This window comes from Gymnogyps californianus, chromosome 1 (assembly GCF_018139145.2).
Source record: "Gymnogyps californianus isolate 813 chromosome 1, ASM1813914v2, whole genome shotgun sequence".
Lineage (NCBI taxonomy): Eukaryota > Metazoa > Chordata > Aves > Accipitriformes > Cathartidae > Gymnogyps > Gymnogyps californianus.
In genome coordinates, this window is record NC_059471.1 from 63,245,787 (window position 1) to 63,271,562 (window position 25,776).

General features: G+C 38.1%; 1 protein-coding gene across 1 annotated transcript in view; it reads right to left on the reverse strand.

The window, feature by feature from the left end:
* Positions 1–1,072: 1,072 nt before the first annotated feature.
* Positions 1,073–25,776, reverse strand: part of NALF1 (NALCN channel auxiliary factor 1) — a 489,013-nt gene continuing 464,309 nt past the window's right edge. The window contains 2 exon segments of the mRNA XM_050913191.1: positions 1,073–1,368; positions 12,614–12,785. Of these exon segments, the coding sequence (XP_050769148.1) occupies positions 1,073–1,368; positions 12,614–12,785 (468 nt within the window).

Sequence of the window (25,776 nt, forward strand, 5' to 3'; positions counted from 1 at the left end):
TTGGAAGCTCTTTGCTCCCATTCCTTATGGAAAGCTGCTGGTTATGTGACAGCAGGAGAACTCAAAACGTAATTCACAATGAATGCCAATCCTTCACCTCCAATATGAAGGCTTCCCAACTACTCAACTTGCTGAGCATAACTGGTTTTACATAGCGTATCTAAAAAAGGCTGCTCCTGTTCAACTGACCAGTGAGAAAGGACTGGACTTCTTCAAAATGGGTATTGGAGCAACAGTTTGTTATATATTTCTTTACATTTTTTAACTGTCCGATCCCACCTTGTAAGGAGAGCACTTGTTTGTCCAGCTAAAAGGAACCCCCTTCATGCTCCTTTTGGGTTTGCTCAGTCAACTGGTTTGTGCAACAGTGGCAGAGGCACACTGGAATTGTGTACCCATTCATTGTGATTACACAGACAGAAGCAAATGTATGTTGTCTGCGACGGGAGATGGGAAGGGGAAAGGAGATGAATGGTTCCCATGGGTAAGAGGACAGTTAGGTTTGTTTGAGTTTTTTTATGGTTGCTTTTTTTTTCTTTTTTTTTTCTTTTTTTTTTTTGTTAAATTTTGTTTTGTTGTTCTTTTTGTGGTTTTTTTTGTTTTTTTTTTGTTTGTGGTTTTTTTTTTTTTTTTTTTTTTTGCTATGTCATGGAATCATAGCAGTCATTCCTCTAATAGAAACTGACAGGACATAAAAGACAGAACTATCAGATGAACACACACAATGACTAGAAATATATCGACAGAGAAAAGACTTAATTTAGCTTTGAGAAACCGTCCCAAAAATAAAATCCTGTATTAACAAGTGCAAAAAACAAACAAAAAAGAAACTCCAAACATTAAAACACAGTGTATAAAATGGTGTGAGAAATTTAAGTCACCATACAGCCTTTTAGTCAATAAAAAGCTGTGTTCATGTGTCCTTCTTGTTTGGGTAGTGGCCCATTCTTTTCATTTTACCCAAAAGGTCATTCAAGAGGAGATCTGAGGGTAAAGCACTCAGTCCTTGCTATTTTTGACTGTAGTCATTTGGGCCTGTTGTGTTTCTATCATATAAGATGAATCCTTTCTTTTATTCCTCATTGGTTGAATTATCTTCCAAAGTTGTTATGCCTCCAAAGCCCAGTCCTGTTGAGTTCTGTGCTGCTGAGACTGTAAGTACTGTATGTAAGAGAATTAATACAAGAACACACAGTTTAAGTCTGCTGTTACACAGTCTTGATGCTGATGAAACTGTGAGCGATGTCCTGTGACACATTGTTGAGCCACTTGTTTTTATAGTCCCTTTGGATTGATGATCTGATAATAGTCCCCATCTGACATCACAGCATTCTGGTTCTGCATTGGTTGGATAGTTTTCGTAGAGCCCTGTAGGGTAAACACAAGAAAAAATAATCATCGGGCACAAAAAGATGGGCAGAAGTTGGTAGCTCAAAGGAACAGTTCATAGTTTAGTCTAAGCTATCAAATCCACATCTTTGGGTGAATCTAAGGCCCTCAAAACACTTGCCATTTTGTATAATTAGAGTTGTCGAAGGGATATGAGTCATCTAACAGGAAGCAGCATCAAAAGATCATTCAACAGAATTATGACACTGAGCATATTTGTGTAAAGAAACGGTATTAAAAAGTAATTATTGATGTTTGAACGATAAGGATATTGGAATTCTTCCTTTTTGGGAAGTAACAACTAATGATGAAGTAACAACTAATCAAACTGGACATTTCCACAAAATTTGAAAGGATCTTGAAATTCTTCCTCAGTCTGCGAGCACATACCAGTAATATCACTGCCCATGAAAAGATAGGCATTAAATAATAAATAATTGATATACTGACAATATTGACAATGTTGATTGTCAAACCAATACAGATCCAACAGCTTCACAGGAACAGCTTCCAAACAGAGCTGTTCAGAGTCTACTTGTTTACCCAACCTCAGCTGAGTTCTTCCAGCTGGGATGTTCTCTTTGGCATATCCCAGAGGTGAGAACAATCTTTCCTTGCCATGCAATACTTGGTATTCTTGATATTTCGGACTACACATCTAGGCCATTTCTGCCTTTGGAACTTTACTGAGTTAGCCTGATCTGATTATGAATTTTTGAACAGTTAGACACAACTGTCTTTTTGGAAATTGTCAATGCTGTCTGCATTACTATATAGAAGAGTAACATAACCAGAGTGTTCTGTTTGCTTCTCACATGTCTTCTTTTCTGATAAATTAAAATAACCTAATTAGGCTGTTTAACTAATGGTCAAATGCAAGAATGTCTAACATAATGGACAAACACCTTTTCTCCATTTAAACTGATCTTGGAATAAATTTTGCAGTAAATAATTACTCTATGGTAGTGCTAGGTTTTACTAGAAAAAAACCTATCATCTGTGTTGAAATATTAGGACAAAGATTTTGAAAGCAGTAAATAATTGCTATAATTTATAAATTAACTTTACTTCTTGGAATGAGAATTACATTTGTCTAAAGTATCACAGCAATGATATTACTTTCAAAAAGCAATGCCTACAAGTTTAGGTGTAACATTCTTAGGTCCAGGCACCAGACTGCTTGTATTTTGTGAATAACCTGTAAGGAAAAGCAGCACATCTTAAAATAAGAATGAATGAACTCTTTCATTCCTAATTCCATAATATTGATCTGCAACTAAACAAAGTGTGTTAGTTATGCTGAGTATGTTAAAATGCAGATTAAACCTAGACTGGCACTTTTTTACATAGCTGACACAACAGTCTACTATGTTATACATGAGTCCAAGTAAAGTTGCATCTATTTTTGGATTCAACCAAGTTTTTAAAGATACAGGAATGAGAACAGCTTGTTTGATTTTCTTTAAAGTCAGGAGGACTTTAAAGTAAAGGACTTTCCTTTACTCTGTAGGAAATCAGGCCATTTTTGCGCCTATGCAGTCAGATACTTATGGCAGTGTACCAATGCTTGAAAATTATTTATTCTCTCTCAGATCGTCACTGAATGTACTTCATATTTTTTAAGAGATTCTGTTGCATTTTGGAACTTGTGAACAGTTGTTTATTGCAAGTACAATAAAGCAGTCTTATTGCTAACATCACATTTTCTGAGACCCATCTTTTGGTGTTTGTGTGCATAAGCATGTTTTTAAACATGGTAACATACAGGAAGTGCCTCCCAAAGAAGGTAATTATACTATCTGTTCTGTGACTGCAGTAGCTCAAACTATGAGTGGTAATTGAAGAGACACAGAGAATGGTTAATGCTTTGATCCCACTGAGGCTTGTTTACTATTCAAACTGTATTTCCTGCCTTTCTTGTTATAGGAAAACCCAGATTTCCTTTGAAATCAAAGCGTATATATACAAGTTGGCAATTAAAAGGTATTTAAACAGTTCATATGCACTTACTGAACTAGAAATAAATTGAAGGCAACTCCACATTCAAAGCTGCATTGAACTTGTTCCTTAATGCAAAATTACATTTTCTCTTTATTTCAATTCAGCAATTGAATTTAGGTTTTGAATTTGCAGTTACATATTTAATAATCAATTAACTACAGAACCACTATTCATATGACATTTGCAGAACATTTAGATAAATTCAGTCAGAGCTTTTGCACTGAAATAATAAAACTTCACAATTGTGCTTCACCACATACTTGTTTGTAGCCATAAGTATCAGTTTTGGCCCCTTGGATCTAATCAGTCAATCTACTCAGTCAGAGGGTTACAAACCTGTGACTTACCAGAAACCCTGGAAAGCTGGCTACATCAGACTTGGAAAACCAAGGAGAAAAAACCTAGTTTGTTCTTTTGTCAAAACATTTTATTTGGACACAGAGTTTGGGATAAGAGATAAATAGGATAACTTTACCCACCAAACCACCAAGGCTCCCCTCTTCCTCTTCTGTCTTTATAGTTCAATTTGTAGATATCATTACTCTGTATTACTTGGATGTTTGGTAATTACATTTCTGAGACTGACTTACCAACTGTTACTGGCTCGAAACCTACTTTGCTTTTCACTTTTCACTTAAAATTCTCAGCTCTGGATCTCCATTTCCCAACTTTTCCCAGCACTCACCTATATTTCACCAGCAGAAATCTTAGTCCATATGGAGGTTTTTGACCTTGATCTTAATTAAGGATCTAGAATTTGCCAGGATACTTTCTGGTATCAAACCATTCTCCAGACAGATATGTTATCGCTCACGAAGGTCATGTAAAAGCTATCTCTTTGCTTCGTAACTGGATAGTTTTTTCACATGCAGATAACTTTTTGATGATCAGCACAACAGTTATATCTGTAGGGAGTGTGTGCTACTAATGCTGATGCAAGAATTAAGGCTACTCATTTAACTGAGATTATGTTAATGGAGACATGACTGTAGATAAATCCAGTGTATCCTGCTCAGCTGAATCATACTGAAAGAAAAACGGAGTGACAGCATGAGCATCGTATTCACTTTGTGTGGAAACAGCTTTGGGGAAAAGCAGCAAACCGCAAATAAGTTCTTATACAAGAATTAAAATCACAAAGGCTGTCTATGCATGCATGGTCTGCTGATCAGCTAGATCGCCAGCTAACTCAGAGAATGGTGTGGTTTCTGCCTGAGCACTTGCATTTCTTTTGCACAGGAACCAGCATGCAAAAGAGGTGGTTGCATTTCCACATCTCACCCCAACACTGTCAGGATGTGTCACGCTTGTAGCTGGATCTGTATCTGCAGCTGTTGGTCTGGCTTGGCCCGCTTCTTGGGTTTTTTTGCTACAGAAAGAGCTGTGGAGCCATAGTATTCCGCATCAAAGGAAACTGGTCTGATTGATGTATTTGTTGCCGTTGCTGGATAAGTATTTTGGAAAGCCACAGAAATAAAACAGATCTTATGGTATGTTATGTTTTTTCCTCATTTTGTTTCTGTAGAACTCTAAACTGTGGTCCTTTTTAGCATAGATTTCTGATTATTTAGAGAGTCATACCAAGCTTCTTGTGCTTGAAGAAAAGACCATGAACTAGAAGAAGAAACCAGATAAGCGGATGTAGTATACCAGAAGTTTTGAATGCTCCATTTTATTGTGAAGCTCAAAGTAAATAATGTCTGCCAAGAATGATCCATCTAGCAGTGACATCATTGTATCAGTGAACGCCAACACTCTGCATGACATTTCTCTTTCTGAGGAATTATTTCTGAGATTTCAATATTAACATTTTCCAACTACAGAAGGCAAGAGAATACATTAGATATTATATGACTAGATTTCACTGCTTCCTTACATCTGATCTGGAAGCCAGCACTCTTCGATCTTATCCAGATGGTCCTCTCAATTTCTAAATTGCTGTGTCTGTGACACATTATGATGCTTCTGTTTAGACATGTATTTTATACCCTTCATATTATAAAAAGTAATAAAATGAAATGTAGAAGAAGGCTTAAAGAGAAATAAATTATTCTTTAGTCAAACAGATTATTCTTAAACTGGTGAATAAGGCTGTTCAGCTCTTTTGAAAAGGCTAATTTCCATTTCAGACTCCATTCCAACTGTTGGAGGAGATCTCGGTTGCTGTGTTTTAATTTTGTTTTATTGCTATATGTTGGTGACTATTTCAAATAGCTGTCTCTGGGACATTTTCCTGTGTGTATGTGTCCACATTCAAGAAAAATTCATTGTGTGTCTTCACCATGCATGGATTTTTTTTCCCTGAAATATGTACAGGACCAATTTCCTCTTGCTGGTGTAAATCAGTGTTTTCCCTGTAAAACTGACTGAGCTGCTGCAAGTCAGAAAAATAAATAAATAGCTGACTCTCAAGGCTGTACAATGAACCTTTTTAGCTCTGCTATGTTGAGATACAGGATAAGGGTGAGATAACTTACTTCTAGTAAGCATTTGGCTTCCCCCCCCCCCCCCCCCCCGTTTTGCTTATATTATGTACAATTTTTGATCGAAAGGATTTACTATTGTGATATCATAGGAAAGGAAAGGATCATGCATATCTAAGTACCGTCTTACCATAGAAAGTTCAGGGATATCTGTAGGTTAATTGCCTGGGTTGTTTTTATAGGAGAAGAAAGTTTGCAGCTAATAAACGTATTATGATATGAGACCTCATTCATGGGAAAGCCCCAATATTCAAGACTAGAAGAACACTAGACTCAAAAAGATGAGCTATTTAGCTGACAGATTCTGCTGCAAAACCATGTCAAATTTTCCTTGTAAGCAGATCCATAGCTAGTAACGATTTAAACCATGCTTGTCAAACATAAATGGGATTTGTCCTGCTGTCTGTGTTAGCTTAACATTTTGATATTTTAGGACCTACTAAGAGGTGTAGGCAGGAGGCAAATGACACATTATTATCAGTTATTTTTAGAGGAAGAATTTGGATCAAGTATATATATTTTTCTGAGTTTGCCAAGAACAACATAAAGCGGATTGCATTCAGAGATTTTCTCTTCTTGAATTGTTCTACAAAGAAAAGATAGATTGTGATGCATTCTATATATCACATTTTCCCAAGGAAATTGCTTTTCAAATTGCACTGAAATCAGGGCATCTGTTTTGAAACAGACACTCTATAGCTAAACCTGCTGGTGAAACCCTGACACACATCTTCTCCTTGAGAGGAAGCTGCAGTATAAAGAATTGTTCCCAATACCTTTGTTGAGTTTTGTTAGTCAACAAACTCCTTCTACGGATTGGTGAAAATTCTCTGTAATATTTCTCACTACATCCTTAGAAACATTAGTGTGTGCTACGAAGCATGACTGACAGTATCATTTCTCGTGAATACTCTTCTTTACTCTACAGGAGGAGGAATTTCTTAGGAAGTGTTACTTTGCATGGATCACATAAGCATGTTACTGATATTTGCCAAAAATTGATGTATGGGAGAATATTCACACTATGTGTTCCAAACAACTGAGATGTTAATTGGAACACATGAAATTAAGAGCCTGAATTAATATGAACTGAATTGAAAGATAGGAGTGATTCAAAGCACCTGAATCACCTGTCCACTTACCTCTTCTCTCGCCTTCCTTACTTTCTCCTTCTACACTGAAAAGTATCAGAAGTCTGTTCAGCACAGGAGAGTAGAAAAATTTGATTCTCCTCCTGGTGGCAGAAAGCTCATTCTGATGACACTGCTCTTAGGAAGTACCAGAGGGTACCATGCAGGTTTTGGAAGAAGGTAATGCAACACATCTCTGCCTTATTGCTGTTCACTACATTCCCTTCCTTTCCTTCACAGAGGAACTTAAGTGCTCCATTAAATTCCATGACATCTATTGTACAGGTAAAGAGTGTGAGCATGTGGCTGGGATTTCCTGCCTGATACTTGCTGCTGGGTGATGGCCCTGTTACGCCACAAGGCACAAAGAGACCATAAGTCTTAGTCAATACAAAGAAAGCCCTTTTAGCAACACAGCTAGCCCTAATTCTGCACTCTAAAGTGGTCCTGACTTGGCATATGGATAGCAGTTTTGGGACTGTTTTCCCAGCAGCCAGAATAGGCTATGTCTGTATTAACAAGTAGTTTCGGGCAAGAGGAGATCCGTATAATGAAACAGCTGGTGCTGAGTATCTCGTGTCAACCCTAAGTGCATTTGAAGGGTTTTCACCTCACTCTAGCTCTAGTCTAATTCTGTACACCAAATGTGCATTAGTGGTTGGGACGTGCTAGGTATGGTCCTGTAGCCCATCTCCTAGTTTAGTTTAATCCAAAGGAACCCAGTTCATATCCTCCAAGACCTCTCCCCAGTGCAAGTCAAACAGCAAGGAGTATGAACAGGAGATTTGCTTCAAAAGTACAGTCCTGAACTAGGTTGCTAATGCAGGTGCAACTGCAGCGTTGGTGTTGATGGCATATCCTGGCTGTTCAGGGAAGGGCCATGTGTGTGGAGGAGAGGTAATCTCTTCTGCCCTCTCTTTGGGCATCTTTGCTGCTCATTTGGTGGAAACTGAGCTCTCATGTTTTCTGGGTTGAACACACTGCAGGCCTGAATGGATAGTTTGGGCTGTGAAGAAAATATTTATGACCTCTGCATCTCTCTGTTGGGAGATGGCAGCAAGCCAAACAGAAACAGTTCATGGGCTGGACCAGTCCCCGGGTCAGCTGCTGGACCACATTACTTTGGAAGGCACGGGAAAAGCAGGAGTTGTGAATTATTACCAGTCTCTTCCCAGTGCTCTGTACATAGAGTCATACATCTTTCAGCTCTCTTTTCACACTCAAAGAGCACGTGTGAAAGAAATCTTCCACATCTTCCATTCACACTGGGAAAAAAAAAGGAAAAGATGACTACATCTATGAAAGAAAACAATCCCACTGGTATGCACACTGTTTTCATAGGAGTCACGATTAAAAACCTTCACCTGGAACTTTGCATGGGACTCATTCATCGTAATCTACCATGTGTGCGTGTATGTATGCCTAAACGCTATTATTATCTCCCTTAAATAAGATTCTGTTTTGCATGGGCAATTTCTAGACATCTGAGCTGCAGAAAGAAGCAGATGAAACCACTGGAAACTTTAATCATATGAATACAAACTCCAAAGGTCTAAACTGAAAGCAACCACTCAATTTTAGTGAATATGAAAACCAGTATGTTCCAGAGCAGCGCCTGATGGAAAGACCGACTTCTTTCCTTCTGTTTCCTAGAAGAAAGCGGGGAGAGTGGAACACAAGCTTCTTTCTAGCTAACTGCATGTTTCCATAATCAGAACCACACTATGATTCTGATTGTTTTGATTAATCTCCCAAGTACTTTCTTTTGCACTGCAGTTGTCCCACCTCCTCACATGCATTTCTACAAAAGACAAGTTCCAGTGATACACAACTAGTGTAGCATCCCCTCTCCTTTTCCCACTATTTACGTTCATTAGAGATAATCAAGTGAGACATTCTCAGGCTAGAATACTTCTTACTCATTATACCAGTACTTCAGGAATTTTCAAAAAGTCATTATTAATCCATACTATAAACTACAACTTTTTTTATTTATTTATTTAATCGTGTCAAAGATATCAATGATTGCAAAATTTCTTGGGGAAAAATAGCCAGTCCTATGCTGTTTTCTCATCACGTGGACCTTCCAAGGAAGGATGAAACTTTTGTCATTATGTCTTTTTACAGCCTCCAGTACTTTTTTTTTTACAGCCTCCAACCTCGAGAAAATCCTGCCCTGAAAGGAAAAAAAAAAAGTGTGTGGGTTCCCTGTCCGCCGGTGCCGCTGTGCCCCCGCTTCCAGCAGGTGCCTCCGCACCTCTGCTCACCACTGTGGTGGGACGGGGATGGTGAGGGGAGGCAGCAACTCCCAGCGCTGCCGATGACATGAAGCCACACTGGTGTCTTACCTAGCTGCAATGGAGCTGCGATTGGAGAATGGCATGTAATGTTTATATGTACATCCTGCGCTCTGTGCTGTAGTCAACATCAAACAAAAACAGCTATCACTGGTACATCTTTTCCTGTTACTTGCCTTCCACGGTGTATTGAAATGTTTTATAGAAATCAATCCTCTGTCTTTCCGTTAACCTAAATCTCTACTGGACCTCAGAGGGAACAGTCTGTTACCATGGAGAGGAGGAAGGAAAACCCTTATTATAAAACTATTGCTTCTAAAACATCATTAAAGAAAATCAGAATCCACAAATTCTTGACAGTTATCAGAGATAAATCATCCTATAAGCAGAGGGGGTCCTTTTTTTCTCCAGACAATATTTTATAATTAACTATGTTCCTTAGCTAGCCAGCTAGTCTTTCATGAATTTCATGGGGGAAAAAATATCATGCTGACATAACCCAATTCATTTCTTGCTGGATCTCTCTGAAAATGCAAGTCAAAATTTCAGAAAAGGACCTGTGGCATTTCTCTCCATGGGATACCATAGGAGTCAGGAGCAGCAGAGATATTAACTTAAATGAGTTTGCCACGGGCTGTGGCAAAATGCCATTCATGAGGAATCCCTGAACATAAAGTTTGCTCCTGCTGTGTTTCCTGTAGCAGAGCTCAATGGTGACCAGCTTCACAGTAAACGTAGGTCAAAAGGAGACCAGACAACCAGCTATAACACATAAATATCAAATAGAAATACCTTTGACCTGACTCTTTTGGTCTTTGCCAATGAATTTCACCCACCCCAGGAGGAGCAGGATCAGTAACAAGAAATCCCAGAACATGTCTGCCAGACAGCAGCTCACAGAAAGTGCAGCAGGAGGTCTCTCAAGACGTGGGTGACCTGCTTTCAGTTGCTTTTCTGCAAAAGGACTTCAAGTTAACTGTCAAGACACAAGCTATGCTGAGGTAGAGTATTTTGTCTGCTGTTAAACTCACTGTACTTTGCATGAAATAATTCTGTTTTCACTAAGCTGCAGAGAAGTGTAATTCTTTAGTCCCACAGCAGATATTAGTCTAATTTCTCGTTGTTTAGTGGCAGGAAGTGTTCTTACAGTGAGTTGCTGATTAATAAAAGGGTGATAATGGGCCTGTATTCCAGACAAAGTTTGAATTGCAGCCTTGTACCTCTCCTCAGCATCTTCTCTTGCACACAACTGCCTAGTGTCAGCATGCTGACTCCTATGGGTCCGTGAATACAAGCTCTGCTCTGCTGATGCTGAACGTCTTGACTCGAGAGGACAAAAAGTTCAACCAAATATTAGTTAGTGGACTGCTGAGATGAGATTCAGGTCACCCTGATTTTAAGAGTCTGCAATAAAACCTTGGTGACTAACAGCAGCTACAGCAAATAGAGTGCAGCCAGCACTGTTAGCGAGGCATAGAGAGTTAGTCAGCTCATCAGGTGCAGATGCCTACTTAGGTTGAATTAAATAGCTCTCAGCTCTACTGACTACACCAGATCTTCAGTGATTCTAGTGAGAGCTTAGTCACAGAGTTTATGTGTAGATACCCACACTACTAATACCTGCAATAAAAGGAGTTTGATCCTCCCCTAAATCTGCTTTTCATCCTAAACTCAGAGATATCGACTGTCATTAATCTTTGCAAAAAGTCATCTATTTTGTGTGTTTTAAGAATGAATTTGGACTTGGAGATACACTAGGAAAATGAAGAGGGGGATATATATTTCCTAAGAGATTTTCTGAAATAGTTACTAAGATGGTTTTGTTTATTGTTCGTTTGTTCTTTGCCATTGTGTATGTGTGTAAGTGTGCACACATGTGTACATACATGCGCACATACACACATATATATAGTACACATGATGTAAATAAAAATGTCCTAAGTCTCTCACTTCAGCTTTTACTGTCCTATCTTAAACTGGAAAATAATGCTCATTTGTTTACTGTGTATGCATATTGGAAGGCTATTAATATTTACAAAATGCATTGAAGTGCTAAGCACCATTACCTTATTGATGACTACCAAAATGTAACTCAGCTTACATTTAATTATATTGTCTTTTGCATACAGATGGATATTGCTCAATTTTGTGCAACAGGCTTAATCTTCAAGAAGAAATACAGTAAATATCTTGCTACCAGAACCCTCCTAAATCCAAACACAGGATATAAGGTGAAATGAGTTGCCACAAACATTATGCCTGCCTCTGAGATGGTATAGAGCATTTATGGGGTTTTATAGTTTACTCCGTTTTTAAGTAGCTTACCTTGGGCGACTCACTTAGTATCAAGATTTCCAGTGCAGCTCTAATTTAAGGTGGAGGCTGTCTAATTTCAGATATTCGGGCCAGGCTGTCAAATGATCTAAGTGCTGAAAAGCCTTTTCACTGATTTAGTGGGAATAAGTTGCTAAATATCTTCAAGATTCTTGGATGATACTCTAGGCACCAGAAATCTGCAGATAACGTTGATATAAGCTGAAATTTTGTGTGAATGACTCCCAGCCAGTCCTGAAAAAAGTATCATCTGCAGTACCTGAGATGTACTAAAGGTATTTCTTGCCTACCATGTCCTCTCTGGTTGGATCATTCTGGGATAGTGTTTGAAGCAGAATGGAATGTAAAAGGAACCAAACCATTTTATCAATCAATGTGTAGACCTATGTTAGCAATACCTTTTAAAATTAAAATACTCACAGAATGTAACAAGACTCAAGAAGAGACCAAAAGATCAGTTCTTCACAGGTGAACAACTGATTCTTAAAATTCTTCACTAGTGAAAGACCTTTCCTTAGACGTTTACCTTCCAAGAGCTGCTGCAGTTTTGACCGCTATGCCTCAGATTCTTCATTTATCTGACATAAGAATGCAGGTGAACAAAGGTGAATATACTAAAAACTGGACTTGCCTTTCTCTTTTTTTCTGAATATTGCATGACACAGAACCTCTTTTCTCTGAGTATTGCATGACACAGAGCAACAAAAATCCTCCACCAAATTATTAAACATAAAAAATAACCAGAACAAATTTCTTCTAGTAATTTGGTTTTGTAAAGTTAATGACTGTGGCAAGCTGTAGTGTAAATGTGCATTCCTAAACCTGGGCTTAAATCCCAGCATCTCCGACAAATCTTTGTGATAAGGAATACCTTCAGGCTCTCATAGTTAAAGGTAATGGAAGAAACATTATCCACACTCTCCTTCACATTTAGATTTATGACAGCAAGTGAAATTAACTTTTCTATACTATACCATACCTGTACAGATGAAACTTGATAGTCCTCCATAGATGACATCATCATTGTCTGGTAATATAAAGGGACACCTCGTCTGAACCTCCAAACAGTATTGCTTGCAAGGAATTCTGTTGCTGCAGTGAAACTGTGTGACTTCAAAATACTGGGAACAGAGCCAGGCTTTGTAGACAGTCTGGAAAAAGAGAAGAACCAGAAGTATAGATGGATGACAATAGCACTGTCATTATTAGAAGAACATACTGTACTGCACACCTACATTAACGCTGCTTCTGAAAGCAAATTTTGAGCGAATATCACCTGGGTAGAACATACTCTTAACTTTTGACTATCCTCCCACTTCAGAAATGAAAACTCCAGCTAAGTCATTTAAAAGCAACAGTTAGTCAGGACTAGGCTTATGCTATTATTTTATCTGAGTTTGTAAACAGGTATGTCTCTTAGATGCGCCTTTTTGTTAGACACATGCACACACGACACACACCCCTGTCCCTGTACCTTATCATATACAAACTGAGATCCTAACCTCATTTGAAGCTGGTCTGGGAAAAACTTACGAAAGTAAGTGTAAGAAAGAGTTTAAAACTGGGCTCAGGCCAGCTCTGTTCTTTATATCATCTAGAGCTAAGCTATCAGGTTGCAATAGATGGTGCTGCTTCCCTTCAAATAAAACCTTATCCAGTCCACAGCATTAAAACACACAGTAGGGTTCCTGAACACCAACAGCTGTAGACTAGGGGATAAATCTGCAACAGTGAGGACCAATTTCTACATTTGGAAGCTAAAAGGAACACATTAAAGATGCTGTCATCTGATGCTGTGTAGCCATGGCTGCAGGACCTGTGATTATTACAATTATTATCATCATTTAAACAGAAAAGTAAAATAAACATGTTGATTTTAGTCTTTTTTGCCTATTCTCTTCTGAGCAATGGTCTTTGTCATAAGAATTAAACCAGCCTTTTGGACACAGAGAAGTTTCACATGTGATCATACAAAAATAGATTGGACACCAGGCTGCGAAGGTGATGAAAAATCTGTATGACTGAGTACAGAGAGGTTTGCTTGTTTCCCATTTTATTTTCCACTTATCTGTTTTGAAGTACATTATTTACTGGCTAGATACTTGCTATCTAGGTTGTTATATAATGAAAATTTCCTTTTTGTATTCATTCAGAATATCTGAAAATCTTAGTAACTACCTTTCCTTTATCACAGGCTGAAAAGCAATATAGTCAGCTGATTAGTTTTCCTTCTTCCTAGACCTGTTTTTTATAAAAAAGGAAACAGATTAAATTTTTAAACATTGAAAATTCAAAAACTGACACCTGGAAAGAGCAATCTAGCTGAGAGTTTGGTTTGATTTCAGTATGTTTCATCTCATCAGTTATAATTTTATTAGTGTCAATAGCAGCTTAAATTGTATAATTAATTTCTATGTATTAGTCCCAGAATGACAAAACTTTTATCTTCGCTTGTTTGCAACAGTGGTAGGTATGGGTAGGGTTGCTAGGTGATAAAGTGAAGCCTTTATCACTAATCTATGGTTTGTGATTATCTCTTTATAGCAGTTTTTGCCTACTGCATTCTGTAGAACATGATTTTTTTCGTTACAAATTCAATTTTAATTGCTTACAAAGGTTTTTTATCCACAGTAAATGATTAATGAGAAGGAAGACTAGGCAATGTGTGTACTTTTTGTTCTTAAATAAACTTCTAAACAGCAAGTGGTTTTCCCAATGTTGACTAAATCCCCCACCACATTTTTAATGCTTCAGTTGCTATATTGACACTTGCAACAATAAAACAAATAAAGTAATTGTTTTTCTATTTTTAATAAGTCAGTGAGCATAGTCTATTGGTCAAAGACAGGAATACTGGGTCTGATAACAGATAAATACTCACAGATGTTCCTTCCTGATGACTAACACAGTAGACCTGTTTAGTATGAACCCACAAGTTCTCTTCATAGAATAGATCTAAGAGTAGTAAGTTGGTTTATGAATCATATTTGAAAATGTACATCAGTTTATAGGGAGTGTATTGAACAGCACACCATACATGGTAACAAGAAGATGAGCAAACCCACGTGTCTACTTAAGCAAGACAGGAAATGTATGTTTATTCAAGAGCAGAAGTAAATAATGCAATCATAGGCTTCTGTGAACGTTTCTATGTATCGAATCTCCATTCGTACACATCATCTACCTGCTCTGATTCACAAGTCCTTAGCTTTGGCCCAAAATTGCATTTGAACTCTTGTCCGTAGTTTTAAAGAATGCATGAGTATACCTGTTCCTGAGATCTATTTCTCAGATAAATGCCCCCCGCTCTGTACCCTTTTTATTGCAGCCCGTTTCAACCTTGTCTGCAGTCTGTATCGAGATTTTTAATATGCTGGTCTCCTTTTGCTCTGCTTTGGTCAGTGAGGCTACATGGAAACCAAGATTTTCAGAGTTCTGTCTGGATATGAACTTAGGTCATATCCCACTTCATGGTGAGATGCTGATACTTATCAGCCTTCCTACACCCATGCTCTGGTTTCTTCAGAAGAAACTTCAGGTTTATGGGACAAGATACCTCCACAGAACACTGTAAGATGTCCAAGAAATAGTAGATGAAACCCTCAGGGTGTCCTGAAAACTAGCCTAGAATATAGGAGATACTAGTCTTCAGCCCTTCCCACAAAGATCCTCCATTTTTCCTGGTCTTTTTCGGGCCTGACAACTGTCATGAAAGAGTCTGAGTAGTTGGAGGGGTGAACATTATGGAAAAGCACCAGTTTAACACTTGAGTACTTATAGTGCAGCTGAGGAGGAATTAAAAGACATCTGGATAAGGAAAAAAAATAGGGTCAGAGCCAGATATGAGCACTAGAGGAGGCTCACCCATAGTGCCTAGCTGTCAGCCCACTGCCTCCACAGCTTTGGCCTGTGCTAACTCATACATTTCCAGACAGTGCCCAGCCATCGTCTGGCAAAAGGCGTATTCCAAGCACCACATCCAGTAAGCAGTTTTGATATGGCCATGTTGTTTTTTGGAGAAAAAGAAAAAAATGTAGATGTTTGCAGATGAACTGTGCTGGGCTAGCTGGTAGACCAGAGAGTAGCCTCTCTCCACTCTTATTTACTAGTACAGACATAATTTAAGTGCCTACTTTCCCAACAAAGACCCCAAATAACCTCTCCTATCCTTCCTGGACATCTTGGACTTTCCAGGCACTGAAGGTTTTACACAGAAATCTTCCTTTCATGCCTAAAGATGTGCTACCCAAGAGGGACTACAGAAGTATAAGAATGGATCTCAGATTTGTGCATACCACTCACTGCTCGGCTGCCTTTGCATGAGTCCCACAGCTCACCCAACTGAGTTAAGTAGATTCAGAGCAGTCCAAAGTCTTTGCTTTGTTTCAGTGATAGTGAAAGGTGACTTCTTTAGCTTAAATATCAGAAGCCCATGATTTGGAACTGAAATGTATTGAGATTTCTTGAAAATTTCCTAATAGAAAAGCAGATATTATGGCCTTTGATCAGCCAGTATTTCTTCTTATACTCTGGAAAATACAGGTTTTTGTTGGTTGGGAATTCTGCTCTGTCTCTTAGCAAATCCCAAATACTGATTTCCAGAGTCTTAAAACATTCACTGTATAACAAGGCCTGAAACTATCAACGAAAATACATATTGGCTTGTATTTTGAGTATGGTGTGCACTTTAGAAACTGTGCTTTGATAAGGGGGTATTTTTCCTTTTTTAAAGGACATCAATGACTAAACCCAAAGATTTATAATCACAATAAATGCTCCTCTTAAAAAATATTGCATATAGAACACTTTAAAGTATTAGTTACATTCTATTAGTATTTTCCTATGTCATTTTCAGTGTGTCAATGGAAAAGATGGAAGGTGGATGTGAGAAGACCATGTGTTAAATAGCCAGAGGCAGGGAAAATCCTCTAGATTTTCCATTAAGTTTTCCAGAGCAAAACTCTTGCTCCTTCAAAATAAGCACTTTCTCAAGATTCAAGTCAATAAAACAAATGTCTTGGATTACATTTCAAGGAAAGCAAAGAGGGGCTGTGACAGCAGTAGATGGGGCTTTCATTTTATTGTATCTTCAATTAAAGAAAAAAAACCTAAAACTAACTCCCAACATGAACCGAGATAAACTGAGTTATAAGATTGGGAAAGATATATAAATTATAGAGAAAATATAAGAATACACAACTACCAACAGTTTTTGAAGAAACAAGAGGAAATCTAGTGATTTTTACAAAAAACCAGAACTTTAGAAGACAAAAGCATCATCTTTATTAATAGATGTTTTGTGAATTTTGTGTATTGGGTCTAGCTGAGATGGAGTTAATTTTCCCCACAGCAGCCCTCGTAGTGCTGTGCTCTGTATTGGTAGCTAGAACAGTGTTGATAACACACCAGTGTTTTGGCTACTGCTGAGCAGTGCTCCCACAGCATGAAGGCTGTCTCTCCAACATTGCCCCCCCACCAGTAGGCTGGGGGTGGGCAAGATCTTGGGAGGGGACACAGCCAGGACAGCTGACCCAAACTGACCAAAGGGATATTCCATACCATATGACGTCTGCTCAGTATAAAAGCTAGGGGGAGGAGGAGGAAGTGGGGGGCATTCGTTTTACATTTGTCTTCCGGAGCAACCACTACGCGTACTGAAACCCTGCTTCCCGGGAAGTGGCCGAACATCGCCTGCTGATGGGAAGTAGAGAATAAAATCTTTTGTTTTCCTTTGCTTTCGCGCACGACCTTTGCTTCTGCTTTATTAAACTGCCCTTATCTCGACCTACGAGCCTTTCGTTTTATTTTCTCCCCCCGTCCAGTTGTGGAGGGGGAGTGATAGAGCGGCTTTGGTGGGCACCTGGCATCTGGCCAGGGTCAACCCTCTACAAGTTCTGATTTAGGCACTCTATATTTGAAAGAGATACAGTCCTGGCTATTAGACAAGACACTATGCTGGAAAGGTAGTATCACATAAGAATAAGGTCATCTTTCATGTACAGAAGCATAACTACAAAATCTCAGAAGGGTTTAGTGGTAATTTTGCTCACCTAAATAAATTAAACCTACACTACCTTGTTCCTGTAGGAAAAAAATTAAAAATTACACTTTTGAAAAAGTGTACCAATCAATGCTGGCTTTATATACCTGTATTCATATGCATGAGTGCCTACCCAGAATGACCATCATCAAAATCTTCTTGGTATTTGTAAATGATTAATAATATCATGATAAAAATATACTATTGATTAGGCAGATCAATTCATTATTTGGGATTCATTTTATTTCTACTGTACAAGTTTCAAGCCAATGTCTGGAAGTAGAAAAAATATTTTATTACTTCAGTGACCAAGCATCCAACACAAATAACTAGTTTCAGCAGTTCAAGGAACGAACACTTCACAAACAAACCAGACACTAAACTGCATTTGCTTGTCAAATCATTACAGATAATAAATGGATTCAGAGTTAAGAGGAAGAAAGCGAGGTTGGGTGTGGAGAATTTTGAGAAACTAAAAGCACAGCATGTGCTTTTTCTCTCAGGACATCAGGAAGAACACTTACTTTTGTCTCTTTGTGGGGAATAGCAGTCCAGATATTGTCTCTTTTTAGGATACTCTGTGTCTCATATCACACGTGAGGCTAGACAGTGTCTCAGAGTTATTCTTTCTGGTCTTGAAAGGCAATCAGACAGAACTATTAGGTAATAAGGCTGCATTATTTGCCTAGAGAGGGGCCAATAGCTGCTGCCCACAATGTGTACAGTAACGCCAGGTAGAACAGTGCATTGGCTGACCGCAGCCCTGGTCATTACACTAGCTGACTTGCAACTGGCTGTGCAACTACCCAAAACTAATTTTAATTGTATGACCAGTATTTACTAAGACTGCAAAAATGATGGGAAGATAAATTTGTATTTACTATGCATATATGCCCACAGTCTCTCTCCCTCCCCCTCTCATTCTCGCTCACTCATACATGCACAATACATGTGATTCTAAATAAGCTAATTCCTGTCAAAACAGATTGAATACGTAGCCCGAATCATCTGAGTCACACTGCATGAGATGTATCAGTAGAGCAGAATGGAAAAGCTCAATCAGTTTCATTCTCTACGGCTGTCAATTCTTCACAGTTTTCAAGAGATGAATTCAGCTTTCTTCTGCCCCTTCCCCCGTCGTTCTTGACTGCCGTTGCCATCACAGTTTTTAATGAACAGTGTGAAATTTCCAGGAAGTACTTACTCTAGCTATTCTCCATGAAAATTACCTTTTTTTTCCTCACTGAACAAAAATTTGATGTTACTGTCTGGGTTGTCAAAATAATAATACAAAAGTGAACCTAGAAATCATCAAATAGCTCTTACTGTGTGGATATGGAGGATGGTGGGAGGGAAAGAAAGTAGGAAGAAAGAAGTCACAACAGAAACTCTCTCTCAAAATGGTAAATTTTCTGAATCAAAATAAATTTTAACTGCTTTGCACTAATGCTTTGCAATCGTATTCATTCGTCAGTATGAAAATGAAGTCTTCAAACAGAGAACAAATTAATAATTTCACCTACCAGTTGAAAAGGAAGAGGCCCCTCATGAACTTCAGAGGTGCTCTGCTCATTGACATTTTCAACCACATCAGGAAATTGTACCTTACTGGGATAAAGGAATTAACAATATTGCCTTGAGACAGTGTGATATGATTCCAGCTCAACTTCTCCCAAAGCTTGTGAGTATTTTGAGCTAAATTCTGCAGTCTTTATGTATACTGAGGAGTACCTCAGGCTGTGACTGACTAATCAATTGATTTTTCCAAGAATATTCACGGAATAACTTATTACATAAGCTGAGCTTTTTCAGCAGAACTGGACACAGAAACAAAATTCATTAACACAAAATAAAAATCTGGGTTGCAGAATAGTGATGTGGCCTTCAAGTTTTGCTGTGTTCTGCCCCAGTGGTCCCCAGCCTGTGCTGACCCATTGACAACAACAGTGAATAAGCTGTGTACGGAGAGCACAATCCTTCTTTTCCTATCACCCTCAATTTTAGCTTATGATTTTCTGTAGCAAAAAGTAACCTTAAAGATTCTAGTATGCATATACTACCTATATGCAACAGGTGATGTCTAATTCACGTGTCTAATCTCTGCCTGATTCATAGAGTTATGAATGTATGAACTATTTAAAGGCATTATATGTGCATTTAAAGTTAGAGCACATGTTTAAATCCCATGCTTTGCTTTTCTTTGAGTCTGGGTGAATTGTCTCTGTGTGGTATTCTGTGACATTGCCACAATCAATAATGTTGTCTCTTCTAGGGTTTCCATCTCAACCTTTCTATGAAACATCTTTAAAGTATCTACTTCAGCCTAACTGCCTTTACTTCATTTTAGTTTGTTTTAGTATCCCACAACCTTAAAGGGTAGGGTCACCAGGTATATTAGGGAGTTAAAAATAGTAGTAGTTCTCTTCATGAGCTGAGATGTTGTCAATAACAGAGCTGGAGAAAAGCTGCTGGTAAAGGCTGCAAAACCTTCCAAGCCTTCACTTACTCAAATAAAGATATCCACTCATCCACTCAGAACTGTGCCTGGACATTGGCCAGGCAAAGATGAATATATCAAACAAAATATATAAGAAATAAGGGGATGAGATCTTAATGTAATTATGGATTTCATGCCAGCAGTGAGGGACCTCAGAAGAGCATGCCTGTTTCTTCCTGCAATAAAGCTTTTGCTGTAAAATTCAGTTTAAATCTTATGCATGCTGTACAGCAGAGAAGTAATAGCTACTGTCACCTACCAACTAATGCACTGTCTGTGCAGTGCAGTCTCTAAAAGGCTTGTTATATTTGGATGACCAGGGTATTATGTGTTGGTTTGAGTGACAGTACATCTTCTTTAAGAAACACTTGGGTCAATCTCAGTGTCTGCTTTGTGCATCAAGACCTGAGATATCATGTTGTACAAGCAGAGGTGTCTTTTAGATAGCTTACAAGTGTATTTTATATAGACTACACAACCAAAATATAGATGGCTAACTGGTACAAGACCTGATTAAGTCTGACAAGGGTAGTGTTACAAATGTGAACTCCCCCAGGAACTTTGTCAGTTTTGAGCAGTAAAGGCTGTCTGGCTTCAGGAAAACTGCATTTTGCATGTGTACTATGGAATAAAAACCAGCTTTTACAGAGAACCTTCTGCCCATGAGAGCTGCGGCACTGCTGGTGGCATTTCTCTTCTGCCAGCCTTCATTCCCAGTCCTGTTCTGAGACTGTGGGCAGCCTCAGGATAGGGCTGGCTAAGCACACAAATAGTGCAGCAATAGTGACCAGATAGGAGGGATCAATCCTCCATAAGGTATCTTTGCTAATGAGAGTCAGTGGTACCATCAGGTGATTAAATGTTCATCATTACATGCAGTAGAAAACATAAAACAAGTGGCTTTCAAATGTGTTGATTGCTGAAAATAAGATATTTCACAGGAACAGGATTTCAATGGACAAAAGTTTAAAAAAAAAAAGTTATCTTTTTCCTTTTATTTCAATACTATCAAAATCAAACAATTTTGACTGGAGAAATATTTTTCAATAAGGTTCAAACATTTATTTCCAAATAAACTATTGTCATTCTGTTTATACAGCCAAACATTGCTCATAAAACATTCATTTAAATATCATCACACTTTGGTATTTTATTACATTAATATTGACTCAAAGCTGTTCTGCTTTTTGGAGAAGTTGCTTTGTGCATGCACCTACACCCACCCCCACCCCCACCATTTTTTTTCTGGGGAATTCTAGTTTGGGTTTTGATTTTTTTTTTTTAAATCTGATCCAGAATGAACACAAATTAACAATCTGAGCTTCCTGTAGAACAGACATTATATTTTCCAGTTATTCCATTCTGCATGCATTTTTTAAATTCCTTGTGTTAAAAGACTGCACCAGGAAATGAGAATGTCTGTTTCATATTATGGAAACTTATGCCTGAAATTTACAGTAATTTGGGAACAAACACATCTGTCTGGTGGTTATTTTAACCTTTGATTTTATTTATATTTTATTATAATGAATACTTTCTGTATCTGCATGGATGGAATATAATAAGATAAATCCAGAAGATGTTGATGCCAGTGAAAGCAAACTATTGTATTAAGAGACAAAAACTTTTAGTGTTTCCTAAATGACAGTAATTAAATAGGTAAACTTGTTTCTTTCCCTATTTTACCTATTATATGAATAATTTCATTTGAAAGACACACGTTATTTTATTTGAAGATAGAGGAAAGGTAAACAAAGGTTGAAATTTATTTGCCAGAACATTGTTGATCTTAGCTTCAGTTCATATACTACATAACAAGATTTCTTTTAACCAAATACAAATGAGAGGAATGACAAGCTGCTCTGCTCACATTGTTGTTGTTTATATTGGAAAAGACAACCAGAAAGATACAAATATGCCAGCTCCTAATACAAATATGTTTCTTTGATTATGGAGAAATTACTGCAGAGGAGATGGCATCAATGTCGCACTGTCACTTTGGTAACCTTAAAGAGAAATTAGACACAGATATAGAAGAGATCTATAATGTTCCCATCTGCCAAAAGAAATTAAGCTTCTGCAAGGAATAGATGTTGTGCAAAAAACAGATCCACCAATCCTGTCTTTCTGGTGATTAGCCATCCAATCAACTGGGGTTATCACAATGATTAACTTCATTGTTGCTTTATAATATCCTAAAACCTGAACTCATTATCTGTATCAGAATACAGTCTTAGTTCTTACTTAATATCGCAAAGAAACTTTCTTTTGAAGATCATAAACATCCCTTTGGGTGAGCTTAAAGGAAATTAAAAATTAAATAACTCATTACAGAAATAAGTATTCTGGTAAAAAATAAAAAAGGGGCACTAACCTTTGATTTTGTGAGCTTAATAGTACTCCATCTAATCAGATACTATATTAAAATGTTCAAATGACTAAAATAAAACAAATGAATAATCTTTAAAGTGTATGATCAGCTTCCCTGGAAGATCTTAGGACCACTGACTTCGAGTCAGTTTGCAATGGGCAGAGGCCTATTTTAAAGTTTTACAGTCTGTTCTAAAAATACATCTGAATTCATGAACCAAGTGACCTGTCAAGGCTGGAAAGTCTTTGTGTTCAACTCCGCTCTCCATCACTTTTAAAGTGATGGTAGTCTATATAAATCAGCTAAACATGACATTATTCAGAAGACTGATACTGCTGACTACCAGTGTATGCAGGAGGCCAGGACAGTCTCTCTCTTTATATCCCTTGCTTCCTCAAATTAAGGACCTGACTTTTTTCTGCCTACAAAGCTCCAGTGTTGTTCAGAAGAGACAATCCCTTATGGGCCCAGAGGGCCTCCAATCAACTTGCAACAGCTGCTGCAGATTCCTGGCAGATGAGGGGACTTATCATAGGCTGATATAAACACACACAGAAAAAAAATTTTCTGTGTCTTGAATTTCTCTTTCCATTTGGAATTATAACCTCTTTAAGCATAAGACTTATTGAATTTTCATGTTGAATTTTCATCTTGATCATGCAGGCTGAAAAGTTCTCTGTCTAAATCCAAACAAGCATCTGAAAATTCAATAAGTAAGATGACAAAACCTAAAGACAAGGAGCCAATTAATCCAGAAGAAATAAGAAAATTAAGGCACCAGAGATGGGAGAAATTCTTTAGAACCTGAAATCTATTCAAAAAGCAAAAAAACCCCAGAACTCGTAACAATGGAAGGAGCTTGTCATAGTGTAGACTCTATTAATGATATCATTTGTATCACCAACGCAAGTTTATTTTAATCATGGTCATTTGAAATCAATTAGAAGAACTTTATTGTGTTGTAAAATATCTAGAGACAAAGCACATTGGCCTTACTCTTTTCTCTAGACATTTTTAAATGTAGAAACAGGGATGGAGTTGCCACTGCACTATTCTACATTGCTACACTCAATGTCCTCAAGTTGTGCTACCTCTCCCCCTTACATTTAACGTATGGATTGACTTAAAGACCTCAGAGTTGTGTGCTGTTGTTATGACATTGAAGTGACACATCCAGACATCCAAAGAGGGTGAGTGCCTGAGCTTAAAAGCAGCTCCCAAAGAAAGGAGACAGGTCCCCCCTGCTCACAGTTTTTTTCTCACACAGCTCTGGTTTGAGGCCACACAGCTGCACAAAAAGCTGGCTTGAGCCCAGGTTACCAAACCTTGCCTGGATGGGGATATATATGGGGGGATATATACGGGGATATATATGACATTGCAGTCAGAGCCGTGACGGCTTGTGATCATAGATTTGATAAATCATATTTTCTGGGAGAGCACAATAAGCTCTCCAAAGAGTTCACCAATAAGCTCAACAATAAGCTCACCCAAGAGCAGGTGTTCCAAGTGAGAAGTTTCCCCAGTCTGGTGTGGCTCTGCAAGGGACTAGACATTTGCCACAGCAGAATGAAGCTTGTTATCACAGGAGCTTATGGAGCAACAGGACAACTTGCACATACCTTTTGCCATTTCACCTGCCAATCTGGTGATCACCAGCATAGAGACTTCAACACAATCTTCTCACCTCTGATTTCCCAGAAGAGTTGGAAGCATCAAGTGTCTATCTAAGGATCTATGCAAACTGTCTGCAGTTTGGCCCACAGTGACAGCTCATGTCTATAAGTTCAGCATTCAGAGCTCTTACACCATATAATACAGTATTCATGAGACTTCAAGCTTTTAACCACCTTAGGAAGCCAGTGTTACTTTTTTTTTTTTTTAATTTTTCTGTTTTCTCTGTATAATCTCACCGTATTATAGTTTGAGAAATTCCTTGAAAGTTAGTGTATATGTTGTTTATGAGCATACAGAACCCATGATGCCTCTGAAGTTTACACTTCATCATCAGGCTTATAGTTCATTGGCTGTCTTTGAACATTTCTTTTTATATATTAACCGTCCCACTACTAGGTTTACCTTAGAGAAAATTTGAGGTGTATTTTTGATCCTTTCTACTACATTTACTCATGTATAAAGATAAGTAAAACAAATTTAAGATATTTAAGACCCTATCCAATTATTCAAGCACTACAGTCATATACTGTGCCATACATGTAGACAGAGATGGCTGATTCAGTTGAACACAAAGAGCAATGTTGGAAGCAGAGATTATTGTCAGATATTGTTGCTGACATTCAGAGATTAAAGTGGAATTGCTCGAGCACTATTAACACTAGAAATGCATATTCAAATACCTAGATTTATCAGGTTTTGCCACTTAAATTGTAATACATCTTTTATATCCCCCGAACTTGTAATGGCTCTTTACCACTTTAAACCACTTAATCTTGATTATTGGTCAATTAGAAGGAACAAATACAAAGATGAGATATTGAATTGTGATTCCATTGAAGACAAGACAGATCTGTGACTTCTATCTAATTTTGTATGCCAGACCAGTGGTCATGTCTCATATAGAGTGGAAGAGGGGCTCCATCAGGCTCTCCCCAGGAGATTATGAGATAGGTGTCACTTTGAGAAAGCTTCAGTCTCAGGGCATGAGACTTGATAGCAGAAAATAAGCCTCAAGAGCTTTTGGATGGTGGGATTAGTGCACAGTCATCAGCTACTGCTAGTGGTGGTCTTCAGTCTTGAAGAGCTCATTGTCAGCACTGTTGTTCACTGCTTGTTCAACAGTGAGACCACAAGCAAATCGTGGGTGCAGGATTCAAAGCTGTTAAGCAAGCAGGCAAATAAAAACATTAACTTTCAGTATCTCTGAAACAAAGAATCTCACCAGATTTTCTGATAGAATTTATAAAAGCTTCTATCATCTTGCTTATGTGGAGCATGTTTGCTTCACTCAGTTGTCAAGAAGATGTGAATAATACAGTTCTTTTCACTTCCTATCTATTTCCATTCTTTTTTTCCTCCTTTCTTATCCTGCATTTCTGAAATGCAAATGTTTGTTTACTTTTCCCAGTCCTTTTCTATGTTAGCAGTGGTCTAACATGTTCTCATGTCTGGATGCCTGGCAGTTCTTGGAAGGAAAAAACAGGTCTAATTCCTTCAAAGCTTGTTGTGCTTCCAGAGTTTCCAGAGAAGACCCAGGAATGTCTCAGTGATTCCAGC